Source organism: Leucoraja erinacea, unplaced genomic scaffold, assembly GCF_028641065.1.
Source record: "Leucoraja erinacea ecotype New England unplaced genomic scaffold, Leri_hhj_1 Leri_128S, whole genome shotgun sequence".
NCBI lineage: Eukaryota > Metazoa > Chordata > Chondrichthyes > Rajiformes > Rajidae > Leucoraja > Leucoraja erinaceus.
This window is the reverse complement of record NW_026575550.1, coordinates 246,726-271,119: the sequence shown is the minus strand read 5'-3', so window position 1 is coordinate 271,119 and position 24,394 is coordinate 246,726. Positions and strand designations below refer to the sequence as shown.

Here is a 24,394-nt window from a genome sequence, read left to right as displayed (position 1 = left end):
GAAACCAAATCTCCTCAGTACTTCATATAAGAATACCCAACTAACACTATCAAAGGCTTTTTCTGCGTCTAAACTAACCAGGACCATATTTGTATCCTTTTTTTGAGCATTATCCACAATGTGGAGGGTTCTTCTAATATTATCCTGTGTTTGACGCCCCCGAATAAATCCAGTTTGGTCTTCATTAATCAGATCTGGTACAAAAGTCTCGAGTCTTTTGCAAATGATTGAGGTAAATAGTTTGTAGTCTACATTTAAAATTGAGATTGGCCTGAAATGTTTACATTGCTCTTTGTCTTTGCCTTCCTTGGGTAAAATGGTAATAATTGCTTCCTTCCATGATGGGGGAGCCATGCCCTCTTTAAGGGTCCAGTTAAAGCAAGACAGGAGCAGAGGTGTTAGCTCTTTCTTAAAGGCCTTGTACCATTCTGGTGGAAACCCATCGCTGCCTGGCGATTTACTAGCCTTGAGTCTACTGATTGCAGCTTCCAGCTCATTAACCGTAAATTGTGACGTAATAGTATTATTTTGTATCTCACCAATTGATGGCAGATCAAGTGAGTTAAGAAAACTTCTCATTGTCCTTTCGTCAGCTGATGGTGGTTTAGAATAGAGTTTCTTGTAGTATTCTTCAAATATTCTTTCTATCTCATCTGGCTCATGTGATAATTGATTGGTTTTAGGATCTCTTCTTTTATGAATTGTATTAGAGGCCTGCTGTTTACGCATAAATTCACCTTTTTCAGTCTTCAAGGGTCCAACTTTGGTCATAACTAATTTTTTTTTTCCTCGCAGGGAAGGAAACTGAGAGTTGACATGATACAGGTTCATAACATTTTGAGAGGTATAGATAACTAGTGCTTATTTCCCATGCCACGGGCCTCTAAAACTAAAGGGCAGAGGTTTAATATGAGATTTAAAGGAGATCTGTGGCATAATTTTTCACACTGTTTTTGATTTGTGAAAATAAAAAGCTAGGAAATGATTTTAAACCAAAAAAAGGATTGGGGCAGCTTGAGTATTGTGCCCAACTCTGGGGTCTATTGAAAGGTTATAATGCTGTGCAGAGGGGATTCCCCTGATGAAGATGACTGAAGGAGTTAAGGTTTGTAAACTGGTACAGGGAAGTTTATGGGAAGATTTTACAGAGGTGCTTAAATTCAGCAGAAACTGTACGAGGCCAACAGAATCGTATGAATTAAGAAAAGCATGAACTCGAGTGGTTTTTACTCTTGCTCATTTACAGTATATTTTCACTAAACTTTCCTGAACATTTGTTCTCTCTCAGATAATTGGTGAAGTAGTTGATCTTATCCATTTCATTAAGAGAAAACTACACATAGCCAGATCCTGAATACCAACTAAATAACCTCATAATATTAGCACAAACTGTTGGACACAACTCAGTGGGTCTCCGGATAAAAGGAATAGGTGATGTTTCGGGTCGAGACCCTTCACCATTCGCAATATTTTCTTGACTGTTGTATTTGTTTCATTTGTTGTTGCATTTCAACGTTTTAATGCCTCGACAGTTCAAATGATTGTTTTATTGTTATTCTAATCAGCAGAAACGGGTGAAGTGGTTGGTTTCCTTGGTTCGTCATTTTTACTGGATCCTAAAATCACGGTTGATCCCAGCAAGTATGAGATGTTTTGGACTTTTCATGGCAGCATCGAAAGCACTGTTATTTTGGATCATGTCCCAGGTCTATTCACAATGGAACCAAGTGAACAGTTCAAGAACCGGACACAGTTCAATGCTACTAATGGTGCACTGATGATATATGGGCTAAAAGCCAGTGATGAGGGAAATTTCACCTTAACTGTAGATGGCAAAGATTTGAAAACAATACAACTGCTTGTCATTGGTAAGACTTTTCACTTCTTTGTGGTGAAGAATGTAAAGCATGCGGCTGTTGGTTTCAAGAATAGTTTTGAAGGAAGCCTGCCCTGGTAGAACAAGCACTGTAATGTTAGACAGTCAGTCGGCTATGATATACCTGCCATCCTATGGAGCGGTTCACTTGGGATTTTGATCCAATGTCCACTGCAGCGCTTGTAAGTTCAAAGTTGTTTAAGAGAGGTTGGGGGTGTGAGGGAACAATAGAACAAAGGGTAGACACAAAATACTGGAGTATCTCAGCGGGACAGGCATCATTTCTGGATGGAAGGAATGGGTGACGTTTCGGGTTGAGACCCTTCTTCAGACAAATGGGAATACTTTTAAGGGGGTGAGACCAGAGTTGCCTCAGTGATAAAATGTTTACGATGTGATCTGTTTAAAGAGGAAGAGAGATAGCACAAATAAATGAGTGGAAACACTATGAACTTTTCAGCATGCCATCCCATACTCATGGATAAAAAAAGACTGAGTCAATGTTACAAATAGGAAGTCTACATCGGAACTGGGTAATCAGCTTCAGTAATGTTATGGTTGACCAGGCCTGGTAAACACAACAGACTTCTCTCACTGAGAGCACGTGAGCCAGGTGAATATTTATGTAAATCTGTTAGTTTCATTGTCACCATTCTTTCCATAATGTGAATTTAAATTTTGCAGCTGACAAGGTGATTTCCAAATTATTTAGTTCAGAGATACTGCCCGGAAACAGGCCCTTTCGCCCACTGAGTCCGCACCGACCAGCGATCCCGTACACTAACACTATCCTACACTTACTAGGGACAATTTACATTTAAACCAAACCAATGAACTTGCACGTTTTTGGAGTGTGTGAGGAAACTGAAGACCTCGAAGAAAACACATGCAGGTCACAGGGAGAACGTACAAACTCCGTACAGACAGCACCTGTAGTCACGATCGAACCCGGGTCTGTGGCGCTGTAAGGCAGCAACTCTACTAGTACGTCACCATGCCACCCATATATTTAGTCACCATCTCTTTCTATCAAACCTGTAGCAATTCAATTGATTTTCATTTTAAAAATTCAATTCAATGTTAGCTGATAACTTTTGCCCTTCTCATTTCCTCTTTCAATTCCATACTGCCATGTCTACATGATTTTGCTTCTAATACAATTGTGCAGGTCTGGTATCTGTAGTCTTAACATGCAAGGCAAATAATATATTAATGTCAGTCAATGAATGGTAATATAACAGTTTGCATTCTAGCACCTTTTGGTGAATTGAGGCATTTGCCAGAATTGTTTCTTGGCCTGTTGGCTCAGAACACTTTACACCTTTTCTATGGAGCCCAGAATAAGGCACAATACCCCAGCTGACCTTTGTAGGAACTTATGCTGACCTGATATGAACCCAAAGGTCAGCTGGGGTATTGTGCCTTAATTTGGGCTCCATAGAAAAGGTGTAAAGTGTATGGGAGGAAGTTTCGTTTTGAGATATAGTGCAGAAACGGGCCTTTCGGCCCTCCGAGTCTGCACCGACCAACGATCCGCGCAAATTAGCACAATCCTACACAGATTAGGGCCAATTTACACTTAAACCAAGTATGCAAACACCAATTTACCGACAAAGGAAACTGACAATCTAGTAGAAAGACCATGTCGTCACGGGAAGAACATATAAATTCCGTACAGACAGCACCCATAGTCGGGATCGACCCCTGGTCTCTGGCGCTGCAAGTGCTGTAAGGCAGCAACTCTACCGCTACCAGAGGATGCCATAAATGCAGGAACTTGGGTTGTTAATGGTGCAGAGAAGGTGACCTGAAGATTTGATTCACAATCAACTATATCTGACTGGGGCAAACTGAATCTTAAACTAGCTCAAAAGAAACACAAACATGAGTGCACATTTATGTTAAAAACCTCCAGATCTTTTACATTATTTAAGGCAATTTAGCCTAGTTGAATTATTAATATTACAAATGTAAACTTGTGAAAATGAGCTCTGAGTTGGATCATGAACTAGAGTTCAGCTCCACAATCTCTCCTCATGTAATGTACACAAATGTATTGTAATTATTTCATTTGCTGCCACATTTCAATGTTTCATTACTACCTTGGTTTAAATAAGTTATCTTTTATCCTAATCAGCTAAAATGAAAGAAGTGATTGGTATCCTTGGTTCATCAGTTTTATTGGATCCTAAAATCAAGGTTGATCCCAACAAGAATGAAATTCTTTGGACATTTGTTGCCAGTAACAAAAACCGTGACATTATTATGGATCACATCCCAAATATTGCCACAATGGAACCAAGTGACCAGTTCAAGAACCGCTTGCAGTTTTTTGCTTCTTCTGGTGGACTGAGAATAAACGGATTAAAAGCCAGTGACCAAGGAGATTATATCTTTTCTGTGGATGGACAAGAGTTCAGAGTAATGCAATTACTTCTCAATGGTGAGTAGTTGCACCTGTTGGAGATGCTGCATTAGGATTGTCGATGGCGGAATCTGTGCTTGTCAAGTAAGTAGTATACTGTGCCTTGTCGAGTATACACGGCTGGGCTAGATGTTGACTGCGGTCGCACAGTCACTTTCCGTTACTGCGATACATATATCAACTCATAGAGGAGTCAACTTGGAATTGTGATCGGATTTTCCACCACTCTATTTGTGGGATGGAAAAAGATGCAGAGAGAATGATGAGGGAGGGATAGGAGAGAGAGAATATTTGTGATGGGGTAAGACCAAGGTTGCGTTGCTGATAAACGGTCAGTAACGAGTGATCTGTTTAATGAGAGAAGTTGGAGTTGGAGAGCGCAAATAACAATGTGATAACTGAAGAACAGAGCTGTAGGAAATTCCTAACATTGCCAGGACATGACAGCAGAAAAAGATAGACTGTCTACATTACAGATGGATGAGCTACAATGGAACGAGCCAGTTCAGACACAATGGGGAAAGTCAGTTACCTGATGTTGATGATTTCAGTGTAGGAAGGAACCACAGATGCTGGTTTAAACTGAAGATGGACACACAAAGTAACTCAGCGGGTCAGAGAGCATCTCTGGAGAAAAGGAATAGGTGACATTGCAGGTCAAAACCCTTCTTCAGTCTAGATTTATGGATAGCTGACGTTTTGGGTCAGGAATTTTCTCCAGATTGAGTGTGCATCTATGTGTGTCTGTGTCTATGTATGGTGATAGGTAGACACAGGCAAGGTGCATTTTTGATAGACAGATGGTTGGAACAAAGGCCAAAGATTAAGACTGAAAGTTTTTGTGTTCTGTCTCACACAGTGAAGCCAGAGGAAGAATTGTGTATGGGTGGGGGGGTTTGGAAGTGGAAGAAATTGGAGAATTCAATGTTCGCAACTGGGAATCGAGTATATCTTGGAGGACTGAGGGCAATCCCACATTGGGAACACTGGATGCAGTTGATGAGGTCAGAGGAGGTGAACATGAACCTCTTTCTCACTTGGAAGGACTGCAGAAGTCTCTGGATGGAGGTGACGGAAGGGGTATGGGGCCAGGTGTTACATCTCCTGTGGTCGTAGGAGAAAGTTAATGGGGAGGCAGTGGTTTCATTAGGATGGGATGTGAGCCCAGGAGTTGTGGAGGGAACGGTCTCTGGGATCACGTTGGAGGTGATGAGAAGATCAGAGGGTGATCTGTTGGATGCGGAGGCTGGTGGGTGAAAGGTGCGGACCAAGGGGAACACAGATGTGTGTAGCTTTGGCTGTAATTAATTTAAATGTTCATGAGCTTTTTTGTGTCCTTTTTGGCAATTTAACTTGGATTAGGTTGATTTTACACGTTTAATCAATAGCCAAGTCCGTAAACCCAGCAAATTCTTCCACAGTGTCTGCTCACGTGGTACAGTATGTATTCATTTGCTTTAGTTATACTTGCTGCACTGTCAATATTTCAGTGTTTAAATGAGTACATTTATTTTTCTTCTATACAGATAAAATAAAAGAAGTAATTGGTGTCCTTGGTTCATCCGTTTTATTGGATCCTGAACTCAAAGTTGATCCCAGTCAGAATTATATCAGTTGGACCTTCTATGGCGACTATATTTTAAGTCACATCCCGGGTCACAAAACAATGGAACCAACTGACCAGTTCAAGTCTCGTTTGAAGTTTAATCTTTCCATGGGCACTCTGACGATAAATAAATTACAACATGGTGACGACGGAAATTACACATTTCTTATAAATAACGAAGAGATGAAAATATTACAACTGCTTATCTTTGGTAGGTAATTTTCACTATTCATATCACAAAATGTAAAATAAGGAGTATAGAATTTGTGTTGGTTATTTCCATTAAAGAACACATTATGGAATAAATATTGAAATACTTGGCATTGAAAGCTGCCTTTCAGGCAGCCACCATGGAAGAATTCAATCGGGACCGCAATCCACTCTCTATCCCTTTACTGCTGCGATGGGAGAAAGAGAAGTGTTTATCAAACCTAAGGGTTGGAATTTACGGAGGGTGGTGCAATGTCCATGGTGCCATGTCAATGCACTATCCCGTGATAGCTAATAATCAAAAACGTTATGGGGTCACAAGGAACTGCAGATGTTGTGTTACAAAAATAAGAGACTCAAAGTACTGGAGTAACTCAGCGGGTTGAGCAACATCTTTGGAGAACACGACTGTGACATTTTGGATTGGGACCCTTCTTCAGACTGGTCCCAACCCGAAACATTACCTATCCATGTTCTCACGACGTGCTGCCTGACCAGTTGAGTTACTCCAGCACTTTGCGTCTCTTTTAATTTAAATTCTTAGACTGTCTTTTCCTCTCCCGTTTCCATTTTCAGTTGCAGGCTGCTCTTTTTGCATCATGCATGATTTTAGCTTCAGTATCAGTGACATCAATATACAAATTGAGTGCGAAGATATTGATAGTCTCATGCAATCTTGTCACTGAAAGGAAACAACAGTTTTCAATTGCGCATTTTTAAATGACCAAAGGAATTTCCAAGAAGCCTTCATAGGTTTAATGTCGAGCAACACAGTGTGAGAAAATGGCTAAATATCATCTTGGAGGTAGAGAGAAAATGAAGTTCAGGGAATGAATTCCAGAGAATGGAAATTCAGCTGACAATATAGGGGCATAAATCTGAGAAAGTTTCAGAAGCTAGAATTGAGGAAGCTGAGGATTAAGTGTCTGAAGCAGGGAAATAAAGCCCTTCTGAAATTTTTAGAATGAAATGGAGAATTGAGAATTTTGAACCAAAGCATTGCCAGAGCTGGAACCTGTAGGTCCCATGTGACCTGGCCTATTCATGAATAGTGTTGGGTCAGATCAAGTTGATGAGGGATCTGAGATGGCAGGAGAGTCCAGGAATCACTTTATTAATGACAATAAAAGAAAGGACATTTCAGTTACCTTGAGCCCTAGTATTGTCCAGGTTTGAACAAGGTCAGGGGAGGCAGAGGAATGACTCCAGGATTGTTTAGAATTGGTAGACTGTGCGATGTTCAAGGACTTAGCAATGGACCTGAACGAACACGTCACGGTTGTTTTCGGCTTCATAAGAACATGTGTGGAAGAGCACGTTCCCACAAAAGCCATTCCGAGAATTCCCCTAACAGAAGCCTTGGATGAACCAGGTGGTCCGCTATCTTATGAGGATCGGACCTCGGACATTCAAGTCTGTCGTCGCAGATTCATAGAACAAGTCCAGATACATCCTCTGTAAGGCCAAAAGGCTAAAAGGGACTTTGGCTCTAAATTGGAAGACAAGACAGACATTCGGCAGCTGTGGCAGGGCTTGCACGCCATCAGTTCCTACAAGGCAAAATCAAGTGGCACATCAAACAACAGTGAGGCGTCACTCCCGGACGAGCTTAATGTGTTCTACACATGCTTCAATAGGGAGAACACTGATGCGCCTTCCCATAACTCATGATGGCATTGCAATCTCTGTTGCCGATGTCAGAAGAACCTTCAGGAGGGTTAACCCTCGGAAAGCATCTGGACCAGATGGTGTACATGGTTGCATTCTCAAAACATGTGTGGGCAAACTGGCAAGAGATTTTGTAGACTGCTTCAACCTTTCATTATTGAGGTTTGAGGCTCCCACCTGCTTTCAAAGGGCAGTCATAAGAGCAAGGTGATAGCGCAATTCATAGGTGCCTCAATGACCACTGACCGATGGTACTAAGGTCCATGGTGAAGAAGTGTTTTGAGATGTTGGTTATGGTTCATATCAAGTCCTTTGCAAGAACCCGGAACAATTGCAATTTGCGCACCATCACAATATATCAATGTGGGATGAGATCTTGCTGGCTCTCCTATTTGTCCTTTTGAGGTAGAGGATTTGAGTTTTGTAATATTGTTAAGAAGCTAAGGAGGTAATGAATAAGCACGTGGTATATTGGTACTGTGGGTAGACAGGAATGTGGAGTTGAGGTTACAATAAGTCGTGATCTCATAAAAATGGCAGTTCAGGTTTCCGGTTGAAATACTAATCCTGCTCTTAAGGTAAAGGGGAAACTGTTTTCCAGTCGCTTCCTTGCGAGGATGCGACTATTTCTCTGAGTCTCGTCCTCGCCCCCCCCCCCCCCCCCCTCGCGTCCTACCATATGGATTGGCGTGGCCTTCACTACCAGAGACCGGGGACTGGACCAGAGCTTTGCCAGCGGCGGTGCGGCGCTGGATTCACCGTGGAGCGGGTGACACATACCTGGTTCGCTGTTTGAAGCTCCGGAGCGTTGGGCCTGCTGCTCCAACATCGTGGAGCTGTGGTGCGGAGCTCCCAGCGCAGGCGATGCTGACCGAAATCGCGGAGTCCCTAGGGCTCTTTGCCGAGGGCCGCCAGCGTTGAATCTCTGCCCGGCGGCCTGGGGACGTTGGGAGCTGCGGAGCGGGAAGCGGCCGTTTTGGCAGTCCAAGCCGCTGAGGTTAGCCTCCCGTTCCGATGTCGGAGTGGCGAGCGGGCCTGAGTGGTGGGCTTCCCGTGACTGCGGAGGGCTCCGGAGGCTCCGACCTCGGGTGAACATCAGAGGAAGATGACTGACTTTTGTGCCTTCCCTCTCAGTGGGAAACTTTTGATTCTGCTGTGTGGGGATGTTTTATGTTGGACTCTATCGGGTGTTGTGTTCTTTATTTTATTGTATGGCTGTATGGCTTTTTTTTTTATTTTATTTTTTTTTATTTTATTTTTATTAGCAGTACAGTAAATCACATTAATACATCGCATATATCTTATTACATTATGTTGTACCACTTCATTTTTTGAGCTTTAAAAAAGATAGAAATAAAAGAAGTAAGGAAAGTAAGCAAGAATCGTGAAGGTGCAGGAAAGTGTTGGGAGAAGAGAACCCCTTAGGGAAGGAATTAGAGAAGGAAGTAAAGAAAAGAAATAAGACCCTAGAAAGAAAAGAAAAAAAAAGAAGAAAGGAAAATCAATCGCTCTATTGTAACACAAAACTCCGCAAAAAAGGATATACCAACCGTGTTTTTATTAAAAATGTATTTTATACCCCCCGTTACCAGGTCCTGGTAGCCTTTATGTTTTAACTTATTATTGCACCTTATGCTTGTAATAGTTCCATAAATGCAGACCACGTCTTTTGGAAGTGATCTGCTTTGCCTGCTAGGAGGAGTCTGATCTCTTCCAAGTGTAGTGTTTCGAACATGTTTGAAATCCACATTTTTGTTGTTGGTATTGGAGCATTTTTCCAAAATTTAAGTATAAGCTTTTTTCCCATTATTAGCCCATAATTAAGTAAGTTCTTTTGAAACATATTTAATTCTGGGTTACCTTCCGATATTCCAAAAATGATCCATTCTACTTTGGGTAGTAGTTTTGTTTTAAATAATTTTGTAAAGATTTCAAATATTTCGTTCCAGAATTTTTGAATTTTTATACAGAAAACAAAAGAGTGCGCTATGTTAGCTTCTTGTGACTGACATTTATCACAAATGGGTGAGACATTGGGGAAAAGTTTATTTATTTTAGTTTTTGAATAATATAGTCTATGTAATGTTTTATATTGGATTAGAGTATGTCGTACGTTGATCGAGCATTTATGCACATATAATAAGTTTTTATCCCAGCTCTCTTTTGAAATTTTTATAGCTAGTTCTTGTTCCCAGTCTCTTCTAATATTATCTGTTGTAGGTATTTCTATATTCAATATAATATTATATAAGTATGATATTAGATTTGCTGATTCAGCCTTTATCTTCATGGCTTCATCTAATAAGTCTGGGGGCATATTATAATGGTCTTTTGTATATTTTTTCAGATAATCACGGATTTGAAGATATTTAAAATATTGATTATTTTTCAAGTTATATTTCAGTTGTAATTGTTGAAATGGTAATAATTTCCCTAATTCATACAAGTCTCCGAGCGTTTTGATTCCCGTTCTTTCCCATTGTGTAAATGATTTATCTATAATTGAGGGTTTAAACGAAGGGTTATTGGCTATTGGCATTAGCAGAGATAGATTTCTTAATTTTAAGTTCTGTTTTATTTGTTTCCAAGTTCTAATTGTACTATGTATCATTGGATTTTTATTATAATTTTTGTTATTCAAATTCGTTGGTGAGAGGAGAGTCGCTCCTGTATTACCAGGAGCGCAGTCCTCTCTCTCCATTATAATCCAATCCACCTGCTGGGCAGAGTTGTCCAGCAGGTGAATCATATTTTTAATATTTACCGCCCAATTATAGTACATAAAGTTAGGGAGCGCTAGACCACCCATCTCTTTTGGTTTACTGAGGTGTGCTCTTTGTATTCTGTGGGATTTATAATCCCATATAAAGTTTGTGATGTCTGAGTCTAATTTTTTGAAAAAAAATTTTGGAAGATATATTGGAATTGATTGAAATAAATATAGGATTTGTGGTAAAAAGATCATTTTTATAGCATTTATTCGACCTATTAAAGACATCGGCAGCGTTTTCCAGAATTTAATTAGATTGTTTAATTTCTTAAGTAAGGGGCTATAATTAGCATTAAACATACCGTGATAATTTCTAGTGATTTCAATTCCTAAATATTTACATTTTCCTGTAGCTATTTTAAAGGGGAATTTCAAAAGATGCGTTGAGTCTTTCGGTTTTATCGACATAATTTCACTTTTGTTCCTGTTTATTCTGTATCCTGAGAAAGATCCGAAATCCTCGATTAGGTTTAATATGTTTGGTATACTGATTTGGGGTTTTGTGATATACAGTAGCACATCGTCTGCGTATAAGGATATTTTGTTATTTGAATGTTTTGTATTATAACCATAGATGTCAGGATGTGTTCTAATTTTTTCAGCTAAAGGTTCAATTACCAGAGCGAATAATAGCGGTGATAATGAACACCCTTGTCTATTGCCCCTTGTTAATTGGAATTTCGTAGATAGTATATTATTAGTTAATATTCTAGCCGTGGGTTTGTTATATAATAATTTTATCCATGCGATGAAGCTCTCTCCCATTTGAAATTTTTGCAATACTTTAAACATATAATCCCATTCTACTTGATCAAACGCTTTTTCTGCGTCCAATGAAATGATAGATAACTCTTGTTCTTGAGATTTGTGAGAGTGCATTATGTTAAGCAGACGTCTCAGGTTATTAAATGAGTGTCTCTTAGGTATAAATCCCGTCTGATCCTTATTTATTAATTTACTGACATATTGACTTAGTCTTCTAGCTAGTATTTTCGCTAATATTTTTTGATCCGTATTTAACAATGCAATAGCTCTGTATGATCCTGGTTCTTCTATATCTTTATCTTTTTTAAGTATTAGTGTGATCGTTGATTCTGCTAGTGTTTCAGGTAAGGTTTGTTCTTTAAAAGCAAATGTATACATTTTCTGTAGACGTGGAGTCACTGTATCGTAAAAACATTTATAAAATTAATTACTGAATCCGTCTGGTCCTGGTGTTTTTCCGTTCTTAAGTGTGTTTATTGTGTCTTCTATTTCCTTAGCTGTAATTTGTGCTCCCAATTCCTCTTGTTCCTTCTATTCTAGTTTTGGGAGGTTACAATCGTTCAAAAATTCTGAAGCTTTATTATTGTCTATTAGCGTTTTCGATGTGCATAAATTCTTATAATATTGAGCAAATCTTTTATTGATATCATTAGGTAGTGTTAATAATTCCCCTCTATCTGATTTAATCTTTAAAATTGCATGATCTTTTTCCCGTTTTTTCAGTTGGCGTGCCAACAGTTTATGGGGTTTATCCCCAAATTCAAAACGTTCTTGTTTAGTAATTTGGAATAATCTTATAATCTTCTCTGATAATACTTTATTTAGTTTAAATTTCAGAATTAAAATTTTATTATGTTTATCCATAGTTGCATCTTTAGCATTATCTATATCTAGTTGTCTGATTTGTTCTTCTAATTGTCTTTGTTCATTTATATTCTTTTTGTTTTGAAAAGCTTGATACGAGATAATGACTCCTCTAATAAATGCTTTGAAGGATTCCCATAATAAAGTAGGCGAAATATCTGGTGTATCATTTATCTCAAAAAATAGATCCATTTGTTTTTTTAGATATATACTCCCTTGTGGGTCTTTCAAAATTTGCGAGTTAAACCTCCAGAACGATTTGTTCGTAGAGATTCCTTCCAGTTTTAAAACAAAAGATAGCGGGGAATGATCTGAAATCGTATTGGTGTGGTATTTAGGGTTAAGAGTATAAGGAATTAGTTTTGTATCCACTAGGAAGTAGTCTATACGCGAGTATGTTTTATGCACCATTGAATAAAACGAGTATTCCCTTCCAGTCGGGTTCGCGATCCTCCAAACGTCTGCTATATTTGTATTTTTTATATATGTATTTAAGAGTTCACTAGTTTTAGATTTCATATTACCTCTTTGTTTTTGCATCGATTTATCTAAGTACGGATCTAAAGCACAGTTGAAGTCTCCTCCAATTATAACATTTTGGTAGTTAGATTCTGCGATTTTATTCAGAATTTTATTAAAAAATTGAGGATTATCAAAATTGGGCGCATATATGTTTACCAAGGTGATTGGTGTAGCATAAATCTCTCCTGTGACTATAAGGTATCTCCCTTCCTTATCTGATATAATATTCTTTGATTTGAATGGTATTCCTTTGCGAATAATAATTGCGGTGCCTCTGGATTTCGATGTGTATGAGGAGTGAAATGTTTGGCCTATCCATTTCGCCCTCAATCTCATCTGGTCTTGATGTTTAAGGTGCGTTTCTTGTAGAAAAGAAATGTCCGTGTTATATGATTTCAACTGAGCTAGTATTTTGCCCCTTTTAATTGGTTCATTAATACCCCTTATATTCCAGCTACACAGTGTGATTCCTCCCATTTTCTTTTGTTTATCATCTTGCATTTTCTATGATTTTAGTACCTTTATTTATTACGGTGCATCCGTAGCTCAGGACTCTGGATAGTTGGGGGGCGTTTATATTATTAACTTCCTTGGTAGATCCCTTTTGCGATTTTCCTTGAAAAAAAAACACATAATAGTGACATATTGTGATAAAAAAAAAAATTTGACAGGTAAAATTACAGTGTCTGAAGTGTTCGACACTGTAATGCGTGTCCCACACGTCTGTGGGGTCCGACATTTATTCGACTTCCGAAATTGATGATGTACTGTTAGCTCCGCTCTTTTTATTATTCTGTCCCTAAGAAGGCGGTGCCATTTTAAATTCAGCTAGATTTCACCCGTTACCTTATCTATATCTGTCTGTATATATATATATATATATATATATATATATATATATATATTTCATTAGCCAGTATCCGATCTGTGTTCAGCTACTGTGAATTTTATTTATCTAACACTTTCATCTACCCAATTATTTATAGTTAGTTATATCTTTGATAAAAGTAAGCTGTTAGGTGTAAGGGCTAACCAGAAACAGGCTCCTGGAATTGTGCCAGGTGCCTGAGTCTTCTCCTTCTTCACACAAACTACATATCCCTTATCCTTTCAATGTTATCTACTTTAATTCTAAAATTAGTCATCTCTATATATGAGCTAGTCAGTCTTATAAGCAGATTATTACATTTTACCCATTATATAGTTCAGGTTAGTTTCCATTTATATTTCTATATTAGTATTGTTAGTTATTATTAATTCTCTATATTTTGTAAAACTGTTTTAAAATCTTGATTCGCCATTCGACCTTGGGGTGTTTTCCACATTCGGCTCTGATGTTCATCTTTGGTTAGCTCATCAGTCCTTCCTTCATTCTGAACAAAGGATGTCCTTGAGTTAAATTCCAAAGCGTCCAAAGGAGATAAGATGTCTAGACAAACGCACGTGGAAATTTGGTTCCATTTTAAACTTTTAGAGAGTGTTGTTTCTTCCCTTGTCTTCGGTTGTTCTCTGTGAGATAATAAAAGGCAAGAAAATGTCCATATCCTCCCGCTGGTGTGATTAATCTTCTGTTTCTGCCTTTGCGACAATCTCTTCGGCATATTTATATTTGTTAGTTAAATATATCCTCAATTCTTTTTTGTATAATGCCAATGCAGTCAATAATTTTTTGATTACCAGCATTAATATTTGCCATATTTTCCATTGATTTAACATTCATATTTTCCATACTTTCCAACATTTTTTAGTTTCCAGCCTCAATATTCTTTCTCAAATCTCTTACCGAGCACTTTATCTCCTCCATTTCATTTTTCTCCTTAGTAGCCATCTCAGTCTTGGATCTTGTAGCCATTCCAGAATCCACTTCAGATGTCTGTTCTTCACTTTTCAGTGTTTTCAGCAGTTTTGAGATTGTTCTCTGAGGGCTCTGAGCTGAAGACGTTTTTTTCATTTTAAAAGTTTTTCCCTCCGTTTTAAATTGCAGCGCTTACTGATGACGTCATCAGAGCGACGTCCCGGGGCTCCGGTGAGTTTTTGAATCGGTCCCGACTTCCAAACACAATTTTAACGCGAAAAATCGGATTTCCACAGGAGCGGAGCTAAAAGTTGCGACTGCTAGCCTAGCATGGCGCAACCGGAAGTTTTGGTGATCACATTTCACTGTGCCAACTGGCACATGTGACAATAAATGTATCTTGTATCTAATTTCTATATCTGCATGGATATCTTTGTGTATATGAACATAAAGAAATACAAGTGCATTTGTACACATTTGGTGCAATGTTATTGGGCAGGAATTCATTCTGAATCAAGGCAGAATATTATAGTTCAGCAACATTTTTTTCTTCTACAGAAAAACTGTCAAATGTTTCGTTATTGACAGAAGAAAGATTCTTGGGATTCCTCGTCAATCTCAGATGTGACGTCACTGGAAATCCGACTGAGTATCAATGGTGGAAAGATGGAGTGGAAATTTCCCCGCATCACAAACTTACAGAAGAGAACAGGACACTTGTTATCACACGTAGTTTGGTCAGTGACTGTGGAACGTATACCTGTATCGCCAAAAATCCCATCAGCTCCATCAAGCAAGATTACAATTTAATTCTTCATGGTAATCTTTCATTAATTATTTTGGGATAATCTTTGTGAACACTTTCTGTTGGTGTGCTATCGAATGCAACCTGTGTAAATCAGCACCATAATAGATAGACATGAGCTGAGTTAATATAGTTTATTGAATCTCTTAAAGGTTACAGCATCAAAAGATGCCATTTGGCCAATTAGTAATTTACTGTTCTATTTAATCCAGCTAATCTCACTCCTTTTCCCATGGCCCTCCAAATGCTTTCCTTTGGATATTCATCAAGTCACCTATAAACAATACAATTAGTTTAGTTTGGAGATACAGCGTGGAAACAGGCCCTTTGGCCCACAGAGTCTGCGCCGACCAGCGATCCCTGCACACTATCCTACACACACTAGGGACAATTTACACTTATACAAACCAATTAACCTACAAACCTGTACGCTTTTGGAGTGTGGGAGGAAACCAAAGATCTCCGAGAAAACCCATAAACTCCGTACGGACAGCACCCATAGTCGGGATCGAACCTGGGTCTCTGGTGCTGTAAGGCAGCAACTCTACCGCTGCGCCACCATACCGCAATTGAATCTCCTCCCATTGCCCCTGGCAGAGAAATGTAGATTACACCCATCTGCTGTGTATATAAAATAAGTCACATTCTGTTCTTTTGCTCGTCACATTCATTTTTTGAACTGGTTTCCAATTCCTGCAACATTGGGAACAGTCTCTCTTTAGCTTCTATGTACCCTTTATGATTTTGAATATTTCTGTCAGACTTACTGGTAACCCCCTTTGTTCCTAAGGCAACCCCTAGCTTCTCCAGTCTTTCCACATGATTGAAGCCCCCATTCCTAAAATAATATTATTCAATTTTTTCTTCCTCCTTTCCAAACCCATCACAACTTTACTATAGTTTTATACCCAGGACAGGGAATTGTATATGATAAATTTTTGGCTTGATTTTTTTAATGTCTATGCCAGAATCCAGAATGCTTTTAACCACTTTCTCTTGTTCTGTAACCCATTTAGAAATGTTCCCTTTAATTTGTTGCTTCATCGTATTCTTCCAACTCTTGCAATCATATTTGATGAGCAGATAATTGTGTTCAGGTGCTAAAAACACATTGGTGGCATGTTGGTGTAGCGGTAGAGTTGTTGCCTCACAGAGTCAGGGCCCCAGGTTCGATCCAGACTACGGATGCTGTCTGTACTGTATATTCTCACTGTGATATTGTGGGTATGCTCAGTGTGCTCCCTTTCCTCCCACACGCCATAGACGTGCGGGTTTGTAGGATACTTGTCCCTAGCGAGTAGGATAGAACTAGTGTTCGGGTGATTGTTGGTTGGCATGGATTCGGTGGGCTGAAGGGCCTGTTTAAACGCTGCATCGCTAAACTCTAAACATTCTTCTATTTCCTGCCTTTGTGCTATCTCGTGTACCTGCCCCAAACATCAGGAGCAAAGTGGCGGGTGAAAATGACCACCATGTATGAAAATCTAAACCTTCAGATGTGCAACAATCTAATCCAGAAATGAATCATTGACCACATCATGGAAAGCACCACAATTACCCTCTGGCAAAAGAATAGGAGAAATCAAATGACAAAATGAAGGAATGGAAGTAGCAAGGAATAGTCCCAATTTGAGAAATTTGCATCGGGCTCTTTTTATGAATCCCAGATTTAGAACATAGACGATAGAACATAGAACAGTACACGTCCAGGCACTTTGAAGCAGTATGTCTACACATAATCTCTATTCCTCTATTCCTTGCATATATATACTGTATGCCTATCCAAAAGTCTCTCAAATACTACTATCATATGTTTCCTCACTATCCCTGGCAGTGCATTCCAAGCACTCACCAGCCTCTGTAAAACAAATGCTTGCCCCACACATGTTCTTTAAACTTTTATCTTCAATCTATGCTCTTTAGTATTTGATTATTTCAAGCTGAGAAAAAGGTTTACCTGTTCCAAGGTACTCGTAATAATTTAATGACATTCCACCAGGTCTCACTGTGTCCCCCTCAGCCCTTGATGCCATCGAGTGCCTGCCGACCATGATAAGTTAGACGGAGAGCTGATGGTAGAATAGCTCTGCAAGGCCATTGACAGCCTGGCCTCAGGCAAGGCCCCAGGCACTGAAGGGACCTGATCAAGCATGGCAAGACTACCTTACTGCTTCTGTTGTATTAAGCCCTCTGCCAGTGCTGGCAAGAAGGAGATGTACCGCATGACATGAGGGATGCCACGATCATTACCCTCTACAAGAACAAGGGCAAGAGAGGTGACTGCAACAACTACAGAGGCATTTCCCTCCTCAACATCATCGGCAAGGTCATTGCTCAGGTCATCATGATCCGCCTGCAGCAGCTGGCAGAACGTGTCTACCCAGAGTCACAGTGCAGTTCCCGAGCTGGAAGGTCAACAGTAGACATGGTCTTCTCCCTTCGCCGCCTCCAGGAGAAGTGCAGAGAACAGCAGATGCTCCTGTATGTTGGGAACAACCCAAAGCTGACAGTGAAGAAAAAGATAGCAGTCTACAACGTCTGTGTCAACAGCACACTACAGTACGGCAGTGAGATATGGACTACATATGCCAGGAGAGAAGACTCAACACCTTCTCCCTAAGAAGCATCCGCCGTATCCTGGGCATATCCTGGCAAGACCGAATGTCCAAGGCCAAGATCCTGTCTTGTGCTGGCCTTCCCAGTATGTACACTCTACTCGGGCAGCGCAGACTACGGTGACTGGGCCATGTCCACCGCATGGAGGATGGCCGTATTCCAAAAGACATCCTCTATGGAGAGCTGACGTATGGGAGGAGAACTATCGGCTGCCCCCAGCTACGTTACAAGGATGACTGCAAGAGAGATATGAAGGCGCTCAACATCGATGTGGAGTCCTGGGAGTGCCTTGCAGCAGACCGCATTAGGTGGAGAGGTATCCTGCATCAACATCTCAAAACGAAGGAAAAGAAACTGATGAACGCAGTGGCAGACAAGCGGGCGCGCAGAAAGGAGCGCAGCAACTTCAACAGACCACACACAAAATGTGACCTTAGCGACAGAGATTGTCACTCCCACATTGGTCTCTTCAGCCACAAGCGACGCTGTTCTAGCCGAGGTTTGAAGCAAGCAGACAACAACTAGGAAGCATCACCCATGGTCAGTCATGACCGAGGGGGGCCTGCGACCAGGTCTCTCCACAATCTCAGCATTCCAGCGAAACAATCCCAAGTGTGTCCAACCTGTCCTTGAAGTTAATCCCCTTGGCAAGGAGAGATCAGATTGAGGGATGCAATTGGGCATGTTCCTGTTAGAATCATGGAGACTTTTTCCTAACTGGTTAATGTGGGTTTTGGGAAAGCAAACCACTGGCATAGTGCTCGATGCCCGGTAGCACTATAATGCTCTCTTCAAGATCTGGTCATCCCAACATCAGGAGCAGCAGCCTGTGAAGAATAGTGGTAGCAGGTGATGCAGTGGGAGAGTTGCTCCATAACAGCGCCAGAGACCCGGGTTCAACCCTAACTACGGGTGCTGCCTATATAAAGTTTATACATTCTCCCCGTGACCACGTGGGTTTTCTCCGAGATCTCCACACTCCAAAGCGTATAGGTTTGTAAATTAATTGGCTTGGTGTAAAATGTAACTTGGCCTAGTGTGTGTAGGATAGTGTTAATGTGCAGGGAACCACTGGTCAGCGTGGACTTGGTCTGCCGAAGAGCCATTTTCCACGCTGTATCTCTAAACTGAAGCTAAGGTGACATTGGAAAGATTGACTGGAGACCTGCAGGGAAGAATGAAATCATCCATTATTGGCTGGCACAACGACTAAGTGATTATTAATCGTCCTTGGAGGGGTTGTAGATTTAGTTCTGAAGTAACAGGTTGTCAAAAATAATCACAAGTGGAACAGTTTGGTTGTAGCCACAATTATCAGTTTTCACACTCGCTATTCTGGTTAATTGTTTGAATTTATTTTTCATTCCAGGTCTCTCTGAGAAGGACAGTATGATTGTTATTGTGTCGGTTGCAGGACTGGTGATTTCTTCCGCATCTCTTCATCCAGCTATGATGCCGTACCACTGTAGGAGGAACCCACAAGGAGGTATCTGCCAAGAATGATTTTGCTCCTGTATAAACTTATAGGCATCTGTGTTAACTTTGAATATTAACAAAAGCGCAAGAAAAATGCTATCAATCATTTCTCCACCACCTGGTTACCCCCCCCCCCCCAGCTTTCACTCCCTCTCTCCCTCTAACTTGTGGGTTGCAATTGTCCATTTTGCTTGGTTGTGAAGTGGTGCCTCACAGTCCCAGTGACACAGACTACTTAGAAAGATCTCTGTCCTGCCTCTGAAAGTGTATTTTGGAGAAATTATTTAAGATGAGAATAAACATAAAATGCTGGAGTAACTTAGCGAGACAGGCAGCACCTCTGGAAAGAAGGAATGGGTGACGTTTCAGGTCGAGACCCTTCTTCTCGAACCAAAACGTTACCCATTCTCTCCAGAGATGCTGCCTGTCCCGCTGAGTTGCTCCAGCATATTGGGTCTATCTTTGGTTTAAAGCAGCATCTGCAGTTCCTTGCTACATATTTAAGACAAGAATGTCTCAATTCATTTGTGCTTGTTGGATTGCATTAAATCGTAACAAAGAGCACATTACCATCAGTTCTTAAGTTAATTAAAAACTGATGGTAATGTGCTCTTTGATCCTGACTGTGGCTTTGATGGTAGGTAGGAGTGCTTCATTCTCATTTAGGTGCAGTAGAGGAGGAAGGGTAGTCTCTCTGATCTTTGGGTATCAACAGTGATTTTTGCCACAAAGCCGTTACATCCTCCTTGTTATGAACCGTTACTAGTCCATCACCAGACGGTGATGCGGTGGTGGGAGGGCAGCACGGTGGCGTTGCCGCAAAGCTACTGCCTTGCAGTGCCAGACACCCAGGTTCGATCCTGACTGCGGGTGCTGTCTGTACGGAGTTTGTACGTTCTCCCCGTGACCAGCGTGGGTTTTCTCCGAGATCTTCGGTTTCTTCCCATAGTGCAAAGACGTACAGGTTTGTAGGTTAATTGGTTTGGTAAATGTAAAAATTGTCCCTAGTGTGTAGGATAGTGTTAATGTACAGGGATCGCTGGTCGATGCGGACTCGGTGGGCCGAAGGGCCTGTTTGCACGCTGTATCTCTTAACTAAACTAAACCAGACACTCCTTCCTCTGTATGGAATGAGTTGTCAGAAGAAATACTTAAGGCAGGTACCATAACTTTTAAAATACATTAGGCAGGTACATGGATAGGAAATGTACATCGTAAAGAGAACTGTGTCAGTGGGGCAAAGGGGTTAGGAGTTAAAGAATTTCAGATTTGCAGTAATTAAGTTATTTTTACCCACTTGATTTTCAAAAGCAAAGTTCTTTGTACTAGCTATAATTTTTTTTTAAATTACAGGAAGCTAAAAATACTAAGGCTGCATCATTGTGCAAGTGTTAATAAAAGTGATCACGTGTCAATTTCTATGAGTACCTACAGTGAAACTGATAGACGGTATTCTTAAGCGGTAGATTACTGCCAATGGTGGTTATGTGGAAACCTTCCCTTACTTTTTAACCCTAGGCAGCTTTTTTATTCTGTCTATCAATTTCCAAATTAAGCTTTCTCTAGTTCCAAATCAAAATCACGTGATAACAAATTCATCATGCGTAATATCCTCCGTAATTTATCTGATACGTTAAACTGTATCCACTTATTGTTATCGGAACACATTATAGTACAACTAAGATACACAAAATGCTGGAGCAGCTAAGTGGGACAGGCAGCATCTCTGGATAGAAAGAATAGGTGACATTTCAGATCGAGGTCCTCCTTCAGACTGAGAGCCGGGAGAAGGAGACAGAGAGATATGGAAGAGTAAGGTGTGAAAATGAGACATCAAAGGGGACGAAGGTCAAGGAAAATGCAGAATAGATTATTGTTAGCTAGGGGAAGATGACAACAAAGCCTGCAAAGATAAAATATAATCAGGAGGACAGTTAGACTGGTTGGAGAACTAGGAAGGGGAGGGATGGGGAGAGAGGGGAAGCAAGGGTTACTTGAAGTTAGCAAAGTCAATATTCACATTGCTGTGTTGTAAGCTACCCAAGTGAAATATGAGGTGCTGTTCCCCCAATTTGTGTTGGGTCTCACTCTGACAGTGCAGGAGGCCCAGGATAGAATGGCAGTGTGGGAATGGGAGGGGGAGTTAAAGTGTTTGGCAACAAGGAGATCATTTGGGTTTAGGCGGACTGAGCGGAGGTGTTCAGCGAAATGATCGGCGAGCCAGCGTTTGGTCTCGCCAATATACAGGAGTCCAAACCTGGAACAGTGGATACAGTGGATGAGGTTGGATGAGGTGCAAATAAACCTCTGCCTCACCTACCTGTATTTGGCTCCAGTCATCAGTCGAGGACGAATCTGGTTGCACCCTACAGTGATGCTGTCAGTGGGCATGAGGGCACAGTGTCTCAACTAGGTTTCTTTCTTTGGAACAAAGGAGGCTGAGGTGTACAGAATTATATAAGGCCAAGACACGGTGACCAATAGTGTAGAGAATAACGGGGATGTTCATTTATTTCAGTTGGCGGATAAATTAGCGGTATGAATCATAGAAATTTACATCACAGAAATGGGCCCTTTTAACTCACCTCACCTATGCTGACTGTATTTCTATGCTAATTGTAGCAATGTTACAACATTTTGAGATTTTAAAATTCAAGCCTGTAATGTATCCCATCAGATAAAGCATAAAAAAACGTTTAATTTGACACCTAATTCACTTTCATTTCTTCAGTATTAAAAGAGCTATGGCCATTTTCATACTCGGAAATTAGCATCTTATTCCCTATTGCTTTTCCATTTACTTAACTCAAAAGCTGTGATCGAGGACAGCCAAAAGCCCATAACTTTCTGAAAAATTAAGAGAACTGAAAGAAATTTTCAGTTATTATAGATTGAAGCATTCTGAAACAAATATGAAACAATCTTACTTAGATGACTTGAAATTAAAGCATATAATTAGCTAGTTACCTAATTGGAGCTAATTATAAAATTCAATTACAAGATCTAAACATCTATCAATTTCTTAAGAATAGATTAACATTTTTAAATAGCCGAAGTGTCCAAATAACATTCACACAAGAATTCACAATATAACATAATTTTTAAATCTCATTGTCATGGATTTATAGGCCAAATGGAAGGAATTTAATACCTGTAAATTAATGGCCATTTAAATTATCCTGCGAGTGGGTTTTTCTGGAACGCGATCATTTGGAACGTTGTGGTTGCAGTGAATTTAAACCCCTATCGGCAGGAAAAATACTGCCGGTTCGTATGAGGGAAATTATCACCGTTTTGCAACGTAAAATGTGAATTAAAGACATCTTAAGGAGCACTTTTATACATTAAATAAACGGCTTTCCTTTACTTGTCCTGTATTTGAAGTCCGTCCCCATTGTTGACGGCTTTAGAAGCTGATTTTAAAATGACTCCAATGCTGAACTTGTCGGGCGATTATATTTATTAAAAATTAAAAAAAATACACAGAACGGCCGTCGGAACAATTCTTCAGCAAAAGCTTGCACTACAACAAAATATAATCCAGGACAAGGTAGGGGAAAACCGCGTTTTATTAATGATCTGGATGAGGGAATTGAAGGCAATATCTCCAAGTTTGCGGATGACACTAAGCTGGGGGGCAGTGTTAGGTGTGAGGAGGATGCTAAGAGACTGCAAGGTGACTTGGATACGCTGGGTGAGTGGGCAAATGTTTGGCAGATGCAGTATAATGTGGATAAATGTGAGGTTATCCATTTTGGTGGCAAAAACGGGAAAGCAGATTATTATCTAAATGGTGGCCGATTGGGAAAGGGGGAGATGCAGCGAGACCTGGGTGTCATGGTACACCAGTCATTGAAGGTAGGCATGCAGGTGCAGCAGGCAATAAAGAAAGCGAATGGTATGTTGGCTTTCATAGCAAGAGGATTTGAGTATAGGAGCAGGGAGGTTCTACTGCAGTTGTACAGGGTCTTGGTGAGACCACACCTGGAGTATTGCGTGCAGTTTTGGTCTCCAAATCTGAGGAAGGACATTATTGCCATAGAGGGAGTGCAGAGAAGGTTCACCAGACTGATTCCTGTGATGTCAGGACTGTCTTATGAAGAACGACTGGATAGACTTGGTTTATACTCTCTAGAATTTAGGAGATTGAGAGGGGATCTTATAGAAACTTACAAAATTCTTAAGGGGTTGGACAGGCTAGATGCAGGAAGATTGTTCCCGATGTTGGGGAAGTCCAGGACAAGGGGTCACAGCTTAAGGATAAGGGGGAAATCCTTTAAAACCGAGATGAGGAGAACTTTTTTCACACAGAGAGTGGTGAATCTCTGGAACTCTCTGTTCCAGAGATTCACCACAGAGGGTAGTTGAGGCCAGTTCATTGGCTATATTTAAGAGGGAGTTAGATGTGGCCAAGGGGATCAGAGGGTATGGAGAGAAGGCAGGTACGGGATACTGAGTTGGATGATCAGGCATGATCATATTGAATGGCGGTGCAGGCTCGAAGGGCCGAATGGCCTACTCCTTACCTAATTTCTATGTTTCTATGTTAACCCCCCCCCCCCCCCCCCCCCCCTCAAAGGCGGCAAAATCGCGCGCACGACCAGTGGCAAAACTGCAGCGCCGCTGAAGGTAAGTATTGTAACATACGTACTAATTGTATTTGCCTGCATTAGCCCTGTATCCCTCTGCACCTCTGCTGTATTATAATACCATATTCTTCCTGTAGTGTACTTACCAGATAATCTCTTATAATCTATATGCTCAGCCTGTGAAGGCTAGCATACCAAACAACCTTTACACTACACTGTCCATCTTTGTTGGCACTTTCAGGGAGCTATTGACTTGTACCTCTACGTCTCTTTGTGCATCAGTACTGTTTAATTCCCTGTCATTTATTGTCGAATAGTGAAAGGCTTGGACAGAGTGGATATGAAGCGGATGTTTCCACTTGTGTGAGAGTTTAACCATATAACCATATAACAATTACAGCACGGAA

General features: G+C 40.5%; 1 protein-coding gene across 1 annotated transcript in view; it reads left to right on the top strand.

Annotated features, from left to right (window-relative positions):
- The window catches only part of LOC129715643 (matrix-remodeling-associated protein 5-like), a 59,340-nt gene that overhangs the window by 7,009 nt on the left and 27,937 nt on the right, over positions 1 to 24,394 (top strand). Inside the window, exons 2-7 of the mRNA XM_055665505.1 lie at positions 1,566 to 1,868; positions 4,014 to 4,319; positions 5,828 to 6,118; positions 14,691 to 14,732; positions 15,060 to 15,320; positions 19,292 to 19,408. Coding sequence (XP_055521480.1) covers positions 1,566 to 1,868; positions 4,014 to 4,319; positions 5,828 to 6,118; positions 14,691 to 14,732; positions 15,060 to 15,320; positions 19,292 to 19,408 — 1,320 coding nt within the window. The remainder of the gene's footprint in view (positions 1 to 1,565; positions 1,869 to 4,013; positions 4,320 to 5,827; positions 6,119 to 14,690; positions 14,733 to 15,059; positions 15,321 to 19,291; positions 19,409 to 24,394) is intronic.